The sequence below is a fragment of the Dermacentor albipictus genome, chromosome 10 (assembly GCF_038994185.2).
Source record: "Dermacentor albipictus isolate Rhodes 1998 colony chromosome 10, USDA_Dalb.pri_finalv2, whole genome shotgun sequence".
Lineage (NCBI taxonomy): Eukaryota > Metazoa > Arthropoda > Arachnida > Ixodida > Ixodidae > Dermacentor > Dermacentor albipictus.
Genome location: NC_091830.1, coordinates 92,090,963 through 92,107,319, shown reverse-complemented (window position 1 = coordinate 92,107,319; position 16,357 = coordinate 92,090,963). Strand labels below are relative to the sequence as shown.

At 47.9% G+C, this 16,357-nt stretch overlaps 1 protein-coding gene across 3 annotated transcripts in view; it reads left to right on the top strand.

The window, feature by feature from the left end:
- Positions 1–16,357, top strand: part of LOC135918124 (lipase member N-like) — a 76,388-nt gene that overhangs the window by 53,895 nt on the left and 6,136 nt on the right. For 2 of the 3 annotated variants that reach the window (XM_065451785.1, XM_065451783.1), the window contains one exon: positions 13,984–14,052. The exons of the other annotated variant lie outside the window; for it this stretch is intronic. In XM_065451785.1, the coding sequence (XP_065307857.1) occupies positions 13,984–14,052 (69 nt within the window). The remainder of the gene's footprint in view (positions 1–13,983; positions 14,053–16,357) is intronic. 3 annotated transcript variants of the gene reach the window in all.

The window sequence follows — 16,357 nt, the reverse complement described above, 5'->3', positions numbered from 1 at the left end:
AATGACCGTCATTCACACCTCTCTCGCGCGTTCTCCCACTATTTTCTCGTTTCCGTTTCGCCGAAATTCTTTCACTCAAGAGAGAGAGAGAAGAATACAGGAAGGCAGGGATGTTAACCAGTCAATAGTCTCGTTGGCTACCCTACACTGGGGGATGGGAGAAGAGGAAGAGAAAGAAGAGAGAGAGAAGGTGTAGTCACGTGTACGGACAGCACTTCAGGTAAAGTCGCTCGAGCGAACCAGAAGTTTTGAGAAAACACAAAAGTGCCTTCACTGCCTTCTGAGCCGATGATCGGTCGGGACGGTGCTCTAATATTGTCTGTTCACTCAGAGGACGATCATCTAGTTTCCTCAATGTGTTGGACAAATACTGTCTTTATGCTTGAAATTGAGGACAATCGCACGATAAGTGGTCAATGTTCACCTCGCATTCGCAAATATGACATGCAGGACTATGAGCCATTCCAATTAGTGCTGAGGAGGCATTCGTGAAGGCCACTCCAAGCCATCACCGACACAGAAGAGACGCTTCACGCCAGTGCAGACCGGCTGGAGGTCTTAGTTAAGTGACGGGTTTAGTCTGAGCAGTCTTGTGCGCCTTGTATGTACGGTATTCCACTCTCCTAAGGAGATCGTGCGTGCTAGAACACCCAGTTGTCTCGCAGCGTCGGTCCTTGAGAAAGGAATGGGGACGCAGTGGTCTTCTTGGTTTGACGTTTGAGCTGCCTTATCGGCGTCATCATTTCCAATGATACCGCAATGACCTGGTACCCACTAAAAAGAGATATCATGGCCTTTTTTTCTTAAGTGATGGACAAGTTCCAAGATTTCACACGTGAGCTGATCGTGAGTTCCATGTCGGAGAAATGACTGCACACATTCCAAGACCGGCCTTGAATTGCAGAAGACTGCCCATTTTCTAGGACTTTCAGCATTTATCACTTGAAGCGCGTCGCTGAGAGCCGCGAGCTCTGCAGCTGTAGACGTAGTGACATGGGAAGTCTTGAACCGCTTGGTTATTCTCATTGCAGGTATAACTACAGCGCCGCCGGAACTTGTTGATCTAGTTGATCCACCAGTGTAGACGTATTTGCAGTCGCTGTATTTCTCGCACAAGAGAAGTAAAGTTGCTTGAGCGCTGATGATGGCAAGCACCTGATGATGGCAAGTCCAACTTTTTCTCAAGTCGTGGGATTGCAAGGTTCACTTGAGTACGGCGCATACACCATGGAGGAATGGAAGGGCTTGCCGCAGGTGTGTAGCCTGACCGGAAAGAGGCACTGTGCGCGAAGACAGTCGCACTGAATGCCGTGTGGGGCCTATCTACTGGGAGACCAGTACATAGGCCCCACATGATGTTAAAGTGGCTGACATTGAAGCCGTGCGCGAAGCTGCATTCGCGTCACAGCCGACGTCCAAATGCAAATGTCATCGGCATAGATGGAGAGCCTAACAGTGCATGGCAGGATGTCAGCAAGGCCAATGAGTGTTAGACTCAAGAGCGTTGGGCTCAGTACTCCACCCTGAGGCACCCCACGGTTACCGTAATGCTGGGAGGTCGGGCCATCCTCGGTAAATACGAAAAAGAATCTCTTATGTAGATAGCTACTTATCCAGAAATAGACATTGCCGCCAAGTCCTACTGCCTCTCTCGCGTTGAAAATCACTTCGTGCGTTACGCTATCGTACGCTCCTTTAACATCCAGAAACAGGGCAGCAGATAATCTTTTGCAGGACTTCTGGTGCTCGACGTACGTCACCAAGTCGATAACATTGTCTATGGAAGAACGGCCACGCCTGAAACCGGCCGCTGCATCTGGATATATCTGGTAATGCTCGAGGTACCATTCTAGCCGTGCTAGAACCATCCTCTCCATTAGTTTTCCGATGCAACTGGCAAGCGCAATTGGTCGGTATGATGCAATGTCTACAGGTGACTTGCCAGGCTTGAGCAGTGGAATTAGACGACTGGTCTTCCATTCCTGGGGAACCGTACCTGTCTACCAGGAGCTGTTGAACAAGAGCAGGAGCACTTTTCGAGCCTCTTCGCCAAGATTACTCAGGGCACAGTAGGTTATACCATCTTTCCTGGTGAAGATAACCGCTTGCACAAGGCCAGTGCAGCTTCGAGATCGTCTATGGAGAAAGGACTATCCATGCGAGCGTGGCGTGAAATCGGTGAGTGGCGGAGCGTTGATGTTCCAGCGGAACTAGTTTCGCCAGCAATCCTCCTGCAGAAAGCTTCCGCTACGTCAATCTCGCTGCATTGTTGGTGGAGGGCCAAAGACCTAAAAGGGGGGCGCTGCTGAGGGGTTCCACGGAGACCACGAACAGTTCTCCATATGTGAGACAAAGGTTTTCGTGGATCCAAGGATTCGCAGAATGATTTCCATGTTTGCGATGCAAGTTTGTCCATGCAATGCTGAATTATCTATTGAGTTCTGGCCAACCTCAAGTCATGTACAGACTTCGTGGGCCTGGTTCTTCGCTCTGCACGACGACGAATTGCACGAAGCTTCTCTAGCTCAATGTCCTATTCGGTGCCTGTATACGTTCTCAAAAGCGAATGTTTCGCAGCCTCTAGGGCACCTTTTATGATGTACTTTAGGCTAGAGGACAAGTCATCACGACAGCCGTCTTCGATAATTGACTTGAACATTGGCCAGTCGATACATTGTGTGACGGCGGCTAACCTGGAGTCCGTCAACCCTTCAACCCTAAGATAAGTGGGTAGGTGGTCACTTCCCCGCGTTTCAATATCCGGAAACCACCTGACCTTTCTAGTGAAGGAGCGTATAACAAAGGTCAGGTCCAGGCAGCTACAGTAGACAGTTCCACGTAGAAAGGTGGGGCTTCCATCATTTAACAAGCACAGTTCTTGTTCGGAGGCAAATGAGCCTAATCTTCTGCCTCTCGAGTTTATTTTAGGACTTCCCCAGAGATGGTGGTGGCCATTAAAATCTCCAGTAATCACCAAAGGCTGCGGAGTCACTGTCGTGATTCGCCGTAATCTTTCGCACTCCAACCCACTTGAGGGCGATATGTAGGCTCCAATTCATGTGAAAGTGAGCTTGCCTTTCTTCACTGTCAGACATACGTGTTGGTTTTCTTGGTCAGGCGACACTGGGTGATGGACATATGTAAGATCACGTCGCATGAACACGATGATCTTGCTGCATTCTCCGTGGGTGGCGGACATGAAACACTCATACCCGGACAGTCTGATGTTATCTGATGCGGGCTCGCAGATGACGATGACTGGGAACTTATTCGTGAACACAAACTGTCGAAAGTCCGACATGCGTGACTTCAGTCCTCTGGCGTTCCACTTAAATATCGACGGGTTTCGGACTTCGTCACGAAACGACGGCTTCTGGAGAGCCATGATTTTAACCAAGAGCTGCAAGCACTGGACTCAAGGTGTCCAGCACCTGTAGTGCGCTTTGCGCAGACGAAGACTTCATGTTGGTAAGTATAACGCCAATGGCACTCATGAGCGACCGCAGAATGTTGATGACCTGGAGATCATTAGCCAGCGTCGCTTCAACAGTTGCAGAAGCCGTCGAAGTCGGTGCGTTTTGAGGTAACTTAGCAGGGAGTTGTGCCCTCGGTAGCTCAGGCCATTCTTCAGGACGGGCGAGCCTCTCCGCTTTCTTTGCTTTCCTTGTATCTGTCTTGGTGGCGCAGTGTGATGATGCGGCAGTCCTTCTGACGGTAGCTGTCATGTACCTATCTGCAGTTGCGGAATTTCGGGAACGTTTTCCGTGTCTATGCCGACGTCGCCGAACAGCGCTAGCAGCCTCTCGATGCGTTGAATTGTTCCGCACCATTCCTTTTAGAATCGTGAATTCCTTCCGCATCCGCGGGCAATCCTTTGATGAGGGCTTGTGAGGTCCACTGCAATTAGTGCACAATAGAACATGTGCGCTGCAGGCATCTTCTGAATGGGACTCACAGCGCCACGGGCACACGACGTTGTTCACGCAGACACACTTCACGTTGGCCATCTTGCAACAGTTGAAACACTGGAAAGGCTTCGGTACGAATGGTCCTACTGCATGGTGGACATGTCCTACTTTGACGTGGGAAGGAAGGCTGTCTCCTTCAAACAAAATCTTCACACTGCGTGTGTTTCCCAATATGGAAATCCTTGTAATAAAATTGCCTTCTGCCGTTGGCTTTCTCAGTGTTGGCGAGTCGTCATTAGGAATGGCAACGTCGACGTCCTAAATGACGCGCGCAGTACCATCGCCGCCTGTAGGGATCATTGATCCCACCTTTACATTGTCGATATCAGTTACATTACGTAGGTGTTGTAGGGCGCTGCGATGTGACACATCAACTGCCAGGACATTTTTCCGCTAGTTTATTCGTACGTCTTTAATCTCATTTGGTGCGACTCTCTCGAGTAAGGAAGAGAGGACCTGCCTGTTGAGGAGCCGCAAATTGGTCGCCGGGTCCACGGGCATAATGAACACAGTGTGCGGCCAGAGCAGCGGTGCAGACTTCACAATAGAAGCACGTGGCGACGAAGATGCCTGCAGTAGTCTTCTTTTCGTTGATCTACTCCCGCTTCACCTATTCTTCCTAATTCTCTAATAAATCTTTCCTCCATGAAACACCGGCAAGTGTTCGATGGAGGAAAGCGCTTATCCGTCTAGCATTCATGTGTAGTTCACGCTGTTTCAAGCTGTGAGTTGTTTCAGTACGAAATGTCGATGTACCCAACGTACCGTCGTTTTGAAGAATATTGCTAGTTTTGGGGCTTCTTTCCGTCCTTAATCTTTACCGCAAATAACCCTGCGCTTGCGGTAGCCCTCTTCACCATTTACGTGGGCCGTGAAAGGAGCGCTTCTTGGCATATGAGGCAGCGGTTGAGTCCGGCAGATGCCCAGGCGCTTTCTGGGTAGCTACAGCCTTCGCGTTCTCATGCAAGGCGTATTAGCAAGATTTGTTGGAGGGAATAGTGGGGGCTGGCCGGGCTCTATGATGACCGCCTTTGAATGTACTGTGATGTGCGAAGTGGCAGACGTGGGACACGCCTGTACGGGGAATGGAACAGGATGTCCCGCATCATGGAATTTCTGTGGAACGCTGTCGTACAACGCTTCCGAAGGAACAGCACGGCATACTTCCGGAAAACTCACGAGCCCACATGACGTTCACTTAAACGACGCGCATGTGAGAGCGTTGGGATTAGGGCGAAAGCTCCGCTTCAATACTTTTTTAAAGCCTTGTGAGCGTTCGGTCGTGGCTCGTTTTATGGCTGACAGGGTCGTGGAGGCGAGCATTATGCGTGGAGCAGTGTGCAGCTGTCGTTACTGCGTGCAGAGGCCATACAGGCCCGAAAGCTAACATACACCGCATAGTGCATTACTTGCTCGCGAATGGTCTGATGCCTGTGGAGGCGTACAAGGAAGGGCACTTTGTACTTGTGCCTTAAGTTCCTTGTGCCTATTCGGAAAAAGCTAGGCTGGCTGTGAAAAATAACCTCAAGATAGTGGCAGAAAACCCCATTGACGTGAAGAGGAGGGCCATCACCTTCTTGCAGAATTTAAAGCTTGATAAGTTGTGCACTGCTGTAAAGGCAGACAGCTCTACGCTTCGGATGTTCTTCAATGTCAAGACGCGCAAGATGTGTCGCCAGCTCCGCCTCATTCTGTGGGACGTGGAAGAACGTAGGCTGAAAAGTACTCCAGAGAGGCATTTCGGAAGTATATGGTGGACCGTTTTCTTGTTTAAGAACTTCGAAGATTTTCTGCAGTTCCTAGAAACGGAGACGCCCCGACCTAGGGGGGGGGGTGGTCAGCACTTACATTGAATAATTGTTCTACTCATTACCGCACGACGACTGGATGATGTGCGTAAGCGATTTTGCTAAGGGCGGCAACGATGAAGAGAAGGTTGTGAAAAGTTGCGGTTTCTCAGTGGGTGCTTTTTTGAGCAATTATTTGCTTGTTTATCTTTATTGGTATTGAATGCAGCGTTGTCGACGCAAGCCTCAGGAGTGTGTATAGGTTCATGAGTGGCACCGAATCTTTGTCATTTTTTTTAGTAAGGTGGATAACGTGCTTGAGCACGTTTTCCAGGGTATGGCAGAACAAGCATTTAGGTATGAAGATGATTTTCCTATACTGGTGGACGCAAGTAGCTACAGCGCGGGCCGAAGGGGGCGGGGCTCCATTTCACGCGTTAAGTACCGGAGAATGGGGTAATCCAGTTTTCGGACTTAAGTATCAGGTTTGGGGAGCATTTTTCCGGTCTGCTAAACGAATTCTTGATCTTCGCTCGCGGCACGCGAAAGTTGTCAAGCATGCCATAGCTTGGTGCTGGTTGAGTGAGTCCTTGAAGGAATCTTGCCCACATTTGATGGAGGAAAACTTTACTAGAGAGCTGGGAAGACCAGGTGAGGCGGGATACCTTGTACGTTATTTGGCTTTCTGGACTGAAAGAATTATGGAGAAATTGAAAGGCGAAAGTAGTTGCATTACGCGAGCAATGCGTCTTAATGACGGTCATGTGGTAAGCGTTAATTATATACATGGCCTTTCACAAAGTTTGAAGAAGGTTTGAGAACGGTACGGTATTAATATCGTTTTTGTCGTACCGTGAGACTTCAGTAGAAAAGGCCGAGCATGCCTTCACCGCATAAGACTCAACGTGGCCTTCAGGTTCAACGCGGCCTTAAACTTCAGGTTTAAGATTTGAAGTGGTCTGCTCCAGGAGTGTCATAGAATATGAGGAAGAGGGCGAAGAAGACGAGGAAGACGCATACACTAGAGCGGAGGAGATTAAACTGGGGGACGACACCTGTATCTTTACATACGCGTCTGAGTGAATCACTTCAGGAATGTTAAACTTTGGCGCAGCCGTCTACGCGAACATGTGGGTGACTTTCTTCGTTCCCCAAAAGTCACCACCGGGCATATTCTTTAGCCGTTACTAAGTCCAAGGTGAGCCAACGGAAGGCCTTGCCTGTGATGTCACAAGGCACAACGGTTACCTTCGTCGAAGTGGTGCAGGAAGAAAGTTCTATGAGTCGCGAAGAACTTCTGTAGACGGGGTCCGTTAAAGTGGACCTGCAACTGCAGGAGCTTGTGGGCTTAATACTGGAACCTTCGCACCGATGCGCCGTTAAAGAGGAAACATTCGCAGAGGTGAGCCTTATTTTGAATGTCATCGAGGAACAGCAACAACAGATGACGCAACAGAGCGAACTTATGTCAACTCTGCTCAGGTTGCATAACCTCGAATGGAACATTGTGGAACCGGATATATTGGAGGAACGCTCCACGAGTCCCAACTAGTGGCTTTGGTTTTAAGAGTATGCACGTGAGAGGAATGGGTGGCTCTCTGACGATGAGAAAATTCAGAATATGCGTCGCTACCTCCGCGCGACCATTAGAAAGTGGTATGAGATGTAGTTTTCAATAAACTACCAACCTGCTGGAACAATTGAAAAAGACGTTTTTTGGTGGCTTTCCGTCAAAGCCCTGTTCAAAATTGGGGTGCGGCTCTACGCTTTACATACGAATACGGTTCTTTACTAGAGTACTTCCTGGAAAAACGCCGTTTGTTGTATGAAGCGGAACCTAAGCTCACATCGCTGGTCGCTGCAGCTTTAATTACACAAGGGATACCTGGATACACAAGGGATACCTGTACGAGACCAAGTTCAGATAAAAGCACCAGTGACATTTGAAGACCTCCTGAAGTGCATACAATTCGTGTTACCAACAACGGAATCAACGCAAAATTAGAAGCCTGCAGAACAAGAGATATTCCTGATTCAAGTGAGCTGAACGTGAAAGAGGGGTTCACCGCTTATCAACGAATGGTTCCTCCACCGAGCCCAGCACATAACCTGAAAGAAAATTCATATCCCCTTACCGATAGTGTCGAGGAGCGTAATCAACATGCCACACTGAAGGATCTGACTATACGTCAATTGTTTGCCGCAGAAACGAGTCAGTGTCGATGAACTTCAAACGTATGATACTTTGTACGTGGTGTCCATTTGCTTGTTCCACGTCCCTCTCAAGGTCGATGGCATTGAAATGAAAGGACTCCTGGACAGCGGAGCCTCTGTGTCCTTATAAAATAAGACTATAGTGCACGTCAGCCGCCTGCAGTGGCAGGGCCTTGCGCGTTCAGGCATACGATGGGACTGTGAGCTCACGTAATGAGTGGACGAGTGTCGTTCTTGAACGTTAAGGTCACAGCATTCGGACAGACGGGTTGGTGTTGTCGGATGTATGTTATGACTTTCTGTTGTCCCGCCCTGATATGAAAAAGTTAAACGTGAACATCTTCAGGGACGACAAACTCTTGATTGAAGACAACTTAACAAGAATGAACAAGCCAGAGGTACCTGGGCACAATAACAATTTGCTGCAAGGATGACATAAAAACGGCATTCCCAGAGCTCTTCTGCAAAGGGAACTACCCACCAGCGCTAAAACCTCATGCAGTTTTGACCTTGCAGACAAAGCATTGGTTAGAAGAACTCCGCATAATATGTCACAAGAAAATAAGATATCGCTGAAAGCAGAGCTACAAGCGATGGTGGACGCTTGTATCATTCGACCGTCAGTGTCACCATTTACATCGCCTATAACTATGGCTCCGAAAAAACACGGATCTTTCCGTCTTTATACAGATTACCGAGCTCTTAATCAACAAACTGAGCTGATACTATACGCAATGCCGAGGATTTATTACATAATTGACAAGACCGGTGGTTGTCATAGGTTTTCAAGATTACACCTTTGCAAGTGCTTCTGGCAAATTCCATTGACTGATGAAACGAAACAGGACACTGAGTTCATTACACCATTCGACTTATATGCATATAATCGACTACTTTTCGGCTGGAGGAACTCCTCGGCATGGATTCAGAAATTTACGAATGAAACCCTGAAGCCATACCTGGGCACGTTCTGCAACGTTTACTTTGATGATATCACTGTTTGTTCAAAAACAGAGAAACACCAGAAGCACCTTTCACAAGTTTTGAACGCTCTGTCTTGCAAATCTCAAAGTGAACTTCAAAAAAGTCCCTTCTTCCAAGGAAAGATGGTGTAACTTTGAAGAGTTTTTGACGGGTACATGAAAAGTACAAAGCAGGAATCGGTTGAAAGAATTTCAATATTTGTGAAGCCCTATGATATGCACTCACTGCGTGTTTTCCTAGGTCTAGCCGGACATTTCAGGTCCTTCATCAAAGACTCGCCATTAAGACGAGCTGTCTCACACGTTTGACGCAGAACGGTATGCCTTACCAGTGGGATGACGAGTGTGAGACTGCATACGACGAGATTGTGAGACCGATATCGTCGTACACTATCCTAAGATACCAGACTACTCCTTGCCGTTTCTGCTGAATAGAGATGCGTCATATTATCTCTACAAGAACTCATCCTAGTCTAACCACCAAATCATGATGTAATTGGGTACTACTGCTATGCACTGAAGCCAACTCAAGTAAATTACTATACAACAGAAAAATAAGCACTGGTTGTCTGGAAAGCTGTGCAGTGTTTTCGAACTTACCTAGAGGCGCAAAATTCACCCTTTTCGCGTATTACCAGGCACTGACTAACCTTCTTCGCATGACACAACCAAGAAGACGCATCGCTAGACGGGTAAATTATCTCCAACCGTTTCATCTTTTCATTTCCCATCGTCCCCTTCTTGTCGTCACCGACGCTGATATACTGTCCAGGATGCTGGTACCAAACACATTTGACTACCCTCAAGAAACAAATCAGATAAAGCTTTGGGAGGGCCTAGAAGAAATGAAGTTTATCGATGGCAAATATCATGCTCCAGCCAGAATGGTTCCCAAAATACTGCATCTCTACCATGACACCCCAGAATCCGGTGGGCATGATGGCTTCTGGCCCATGTACAATAAGCTGCTCAAGACATTTACGTGGCCAAGTATGAAGGATGATACCAGAACATACATCCAAACGTGCCATCTGCGCCAGACGGAAGAAGTCATATTCAGGCAGCGCACAGATACAAATATAACCATAGAGCACTCAAGTACACCGTTTGAAGTCGTTCATTTGGATTTCGCGGAGCACAGAAAGAAAGGGGAGTGCATCAGGAAAACACAAGCTTTCTTGCTGGCTATAGAATGTACAAGGATTGTTATGGCTAGGGCAGGAAAGGAAGACGCCAACAGCGTCATTGCTCTTCTTAAGGCTGGCTGTTTTCGAGACACGAAGATCTTGATGTGCGATAATGGACCTGCTTTTCGGAGCAAGGAGATTGCAAAGTGGGCGGGAGATAAATGTATGTCAATCAACTTTTCTTCACCATATCATTCAGCTCCTAATGGCCTCACCGAACGTGCTATACGAGACGCGAAACCGTACATAAAACTTTGCAGGTGGTTGGAAGTGCTGCCTCGTAGCCGCTGTGAGACATCACAACCGTTCTTACACGAGTGGTCTTGGATGCAAGCCCCTTTAGCTGCTTCAGGTAGTGTGCCCATATTTACAGCAGATTGCGAACTGGACCTTCTTAATAACCTAAAAGTTTCTGAGAGCAAGAAAAGTGCGAAATAATAAGAGGCATATACAGATCAAATCAAGAGAAAGTTTGACAGAAGACGCAACTACCACATAACGGACATACATCCCGGCGACCGCGCTCTAGTACTGAACGGCAGTGGTACTTCCAATGAACCGTTTTATGAACCCTTTCATGTAATCAAGACTGCCTCGCAGCGCGGTATCCTGAAGACCATCTGGTACTTGGGAGACTCTGGGCAAACGGAGTACGCCACCATCAGCAATGTCTTCAAATTTTACACCTGGAGGTGCGAACAATGAAGTGCGGAAGAGTGGAGCAGCCTACTCCAGCAGAGTTATAGAAGACGAGGCAGAAGAATAAACTAGAGCGGAAGAGATTAAAATGGGGGACAACACCCGTCTCTTTACATACGTGTCTAAGTGAATCACTTACGAACGTTACAAAATTCAACTCACATACTCTCTAATGCGCTCTGAATGTAAGGTCCCTGAAGACTTGCAAGATGTTCTGTGCGACTGCTGCAGCTACGCATCAGAGAAAGAGTCTTTAGAAGGGGCCACTGCACCTTCAACGGGACTCGAGCTTGGCACAACAGCAGTAACTCTGCCCACGGAAAAGCACCACATGTGCGTTACGCACCACGAAAGTGCTGCTGACGTGCTTGCGAGACACGAGCCTTAACGAAACTTCGGAACTATCTCTATATTGTATGTATATACATATGTGTCTGTGTGTGTGACTGTAGGTGCTGTTAAGTGTTTTTCACTCTATATATTATCATCATCACCCAGCACCTGGAGTAGCATATCAGGCGAACAGCCAGGCTAACATCTCCAGCGTATCATCAAAGCTTGTTTCTCTCTCTCCTCTCATATTCTTCTTTAGTAGCGCTTAATCCTGTCACGCTTCATGGCACCTTGGAGAACAAACAGCGACTGACTGTATTGTAGGTAGTTAACTACTACGCAATTAGCTAACTAAGTAAATAAACAAATGCAAATCCAACAAAGATTTCAGAATCTATGTAAAAGAATGTTTTAATCGAGCGTTCTGTATTAAGGAAGCACATCTATCGACGATGCGTACAATTGTTTTTACTTGCATCCTATACAGCGCGAAATCTCGTTGAATGTTTATATTTCTCCACAGGAAATGCATAAACTTTATTCACAAGCAACTTTTAGAAAGAAAGGTGCGCTGACGATGTTTGTCTGGCCACATTCCTCCGACGCATGCATCACCACACGAAACTGGTGATGCGTGATATTGCTCACTGATGCACACATAGTGCACGTGCGCCGTGAGCACGCGCACGTAACAAGCACAAGCATGTTGATCGTCTGGTTCAAGTCAGTGTATGTTTTGCTGATTAAAAGCACGTTCATTGCGCACAGAGCAGTAGCAGCACTGCTCGCGCTACGCTGTAGCTCTTAAGAGCTGGCACGTAAGTTGAAAGCAGAGTTTAGGGGCGCTTTTATGACCTTAAAGTGCAATATAACCACCATCAGGTCAGTCTTATGTCTACCGCAGGATGAAGGCCTCTCCCAGCGATCTCCAATAACTGTTGTCTTGCGCTAGCTGAGTCTATTTTTTACGTGCACATTTTATAGATATATCGCTTCCATTAATTCTCTGCCATCCTCGGCTGCACCTACCTCCCCTTGACAGATATTTTGGTATTATAATGGTCTACCGGTTACCTGCTGTACGCATTACATGACCTACCCAGCTCCATTTATTTTCTCTTGTTGTCAGATCGAATATCAGCTTCCTCCTCCGCTCTCTGATCAACACCGCTTTCCTGTTCCTTTTTATTTCTTTCCATGGCTCTATCAACGATCCTTAGCTTGTTCTCAAGTTTCTTTAGTTAGCCTCGAAGTTTCTGCCCCATATGTTAGTACTGTCAGAACGAAATAATTGTGCACCTTTTTTTCTCAACGACAGTGTTATGTTATCGGTCTTCAATTCATAACGGCTGTCGTGTGCACGGCAACCTACTTATTATTCGTTTGTATATTTCCTTATCGTGATCAGCACTCACAACGCATACAGACGCATAAAACAGTTTAGTGTCCGCACACATTGCACTCAATAAGCAGTAACGATCGTAACAAGTGCACTTTGTGTGAACAGTTGTCTGTACCCGCGGAGATTGTTTTCAACATGGGGCCCGCGTGGGCGCCCCCTAACTGAGCCATACGCAGCCACCACCATCGACACCCCTCCCCCTGCTGCCTCGCCCGCGATGAAAGATCTGCTTCCTCCCCGCTTTCCTTCCTTGCGTGCGCGAGATGGAGCCACCATCCTTTTCGGTTTACCCTCGCATGCTTTCCCTCCGAACTACAGCATACGGCGCGGGGCCGCTATGTTATCGCATCTGGACATTATAGGCAACGGCGAAGCTGATGCTCACTGTGTAAATACGCCTAAGGTGTCCACATAATTGGCAACAAAAGCAATTATTGTAGGCGATGTTTACAGGAGTCCGATGTAGACATGTCCGCTCTCGTCATCAATGGCCACTCGGCACCTGTCACAATTTTGATCTGTAGTTTGAATGAATCAGTACTCTTTCTACGCATCACACCAGTGTCTCCACTTAGGGCGCCAGCAAACGGCACTTACGAGGACTGGCCCGTCTTTTTTTAGTGAATATCACGTGCATCAGTTGCAGTAAGTCGTGATTTTCCACCCCTGTACGCCAGTCGGCTTTAACGTTGTGCACTATACCGCGATGGACGGGCAACCGGGGGAGCACGACGATGTTCAGCGTACGAGCTTCTCTGCGCACACTTCTGATGTCTCGAACAAGCAAACCCTTTTTTTTTCTTTAGGCGCATTATTCACTACACTTCTCAAAAAATATGCCGCAATGCGAACACCGAGTCAGGTGGACGCACAGAGGTAGACGTCTACGGAGCGATGTTATAAAGGCGAAGGCGATGTATTTATGGGCGTCGACGGAAGAATGAGGATGGCATATTCGTGCACAAGCGTTTACAAAACATTTCTGCCTAGTTTTAGGGATTCCGCAGGATGCGATTAAGAGGTCGGTGTACACTGAGCGACGCCAGCAGCAGCAGTAGCAACGATGTTGAATCCACATGGGTAGGCCAACAAAGCTCTGATGTATTTAATATGTTAAAAAAATAAAGTCCCGTGTTTCTGAGGTGAATGAGCACGTCATTTTTATAAGTTATCCTTCGCAACACACCATTACTCATCAGAATTTTCAAGACTGCGCAGTATAGCGTGTCGCTTTCGTTGTCTATCTAGCATGTCGAAAATTACTCTTTTACTGCGTTTTAATATTTTTATGAATACCCAGCCTGGACCTCGAGTCTTCAGTATGTAACAAATAAACAAAAGAAAATATTTGTTGTCACCAACCCGTCTAAGTAGGACTATATAAGCTGCGCGGTTTCTTATTCATTGCAGAACAAGAGAGAAAAGAACTTTCTCATGTATGATTATGGCACCTTCGAGAACAAACAGCGATATGGACAGGTAAGATAATAACAGTGTTGTTTTGAGTGAGTTAGTCGTTCACGTCGAGGGGAACTAAATTGCGAATATAGGAACACAAATTCATAGGACTTGCGCCAACCGCCAAATGAATTAGGAAGTGGATAAGACTGGGCTTTCTGGTAAAACATGGCTTAGAAGTTTTCATTACCAGTGCAAAAATATCCAAGGGAATATCCAAGGGAACAGAGCAGAGAACATTGCGCTGGTAACGTCGATGGAATTTCAGCGCTCGTTTCTCTTGTAAGTCCTCTCTTGTACTCTTGCGCTGGTAAAGATTACTTTATAGCAACTGAAATAAAATAACAGAATTATCCGGTTTTAGGCAACAACTAATACAACATGAAAATGGTCATTCAAAATGATTCAAAAAATTACCGACCATTACGTTACTTCCTAATGCGAAATTTGAGCGCAGCAAATAAGCTGTTTCACCTTTTCGATAGATTGAGGCAAAGAAATCGAGCAACACATGTATGCGCTATCACAGAATTTTTTTTTTATTTTTCACACGTATTCCTTTAACAAAGACTCCATTAACAGTTCTTGACAGTCATGAAGGAAGCTTTGTGGTCGGAGAAATAGACTGATATATGTTCGACTTGGTACACCAATGCTTGATTCTCAAAGACGAGATCTATACAAGTGCCTCGCGAGGTTGTCACAGCCGTGGGACGCGTTACGAGCGAGAGGAACGGGATGTTCTCCCGCATAAGTGTTAGGAAATTGCTGTTTGTCTTTATGTCAACATTAAAGTCCCCCACTACTAACATCGGTGTGGATCGATGGACGGTTAATGCGAGTTGCAGGAAGTGCACGACGTCTTTCGTGAGTGCGGTAGCGGACTCACGAAAGCGGTATCAGTCGGTCGCTGCTAGCGCTGGGGGGATGAAAGGGGGGCGGAGCTGGTTATGAGGCCGACGACAACGCGAAACCCAGGAACGGACGCCAAAGAGCCATTTGTGTAGCCAGCCCTCCTCCACAGTCTCTCCTCCTCCCTTCCATCATCCTCCCTCGCCCGGAGAGCCGACAGCGCGCATGCGCGGCGGCGGAGCAGCGGCGCATGCGCGGCGGCGGAGCGCGGCGGCGGAGGCGAGCTGGTTACGAGGCCGACGCCGTCGACGACGACGCCGACGACGACGCGAAACCCAGGAACGGACGCCAAAGAGCTGCGCTCTAAAATATTCAGCATATTGATAACATCGATGTGTTTGCAGTTCTTGCCTCAGGAACTGCACCAGTCAGTTTACCTCTTCAGTGGGAGCTCGGCGACGCAGGGGCAAAATCGAATGCTGACGAGGGGAAGGGGAACGACGAGTTTCCGACCGGCGATCAGTGTCTAGACGTCGCGGGGAAAGCGTAGGCGTGGCGCCGTATTGTGGTGCGCAGGTGGGCGTTTCAAAGGCAGCATGCGAAGTTGGGGCGTGGCGGCGACAGAAGTGCGCCACATGGCCAGCAATGCCGCAGGCGAAGCCGATAGGCCTGTTGTCTTGAGTGCGCCACGTCTCGGTGGGCCAAAAAATCTGTGGTCACGGACGGGCAAGTGGAAATGAAGCCGGATGCAAGAAAACGAAGCCGTCGGCGCAGGTGGCCGTGTAACCATGGTTGCGTAAATAAGAGGCAGCGACGTAGGGTGAGCGGTAAAGTTGCTATAGAACAGATGCGCACTCATAGGATTGGGTGGGGAAGGGGTGTTGTAGGAGCTGCAGGAAGCGCTTCAGGTATCTGAGGCCGGATAGCTTGCTGCAGGGTTGGAGGCAAATCTGTCATAGGTGCATCGCTGTGAAGCAGCAGCGATAGCTTCCTGGCCACCTCTTCACGAATAAAATTTTTGATATGCTACGAGAGGGTCGAGATGGTCTGGTCTGTAGAAACCGCGATGCTCGAGACGGAATCGGCGTGCTGAATCTTCTGGTGGGCGATGGAATGGTGGCGGCGCACGTCGTCATAGCTCTGTCAGAGGTTAATGAGGACGGATACGCTAGTTCGGCTTTTTGCCATCAACATCTGGAATACGCTGTCCTCGATGCCCTTGAGGATATCCTTGATCTTGTCATCCTCTGATATGCTCGGATTTACCCGCTTGCATAAATCGAGTACATCCTCGATGTAGCTGGGGAGTGTCCCTGCAGGCTGCTGTGCGCGCTGGCGTAGACGCTTACGCTGTTCAGCGCGTAGCTTACGTACAGCTGGGCGATCAAACACTTCGGCAAAAAGGGTCTTAAACGCTGACCAGTTGTAATGTCCGATTCATAGTTGAAGAACCAAAATTTGGCTACGTCGGTGA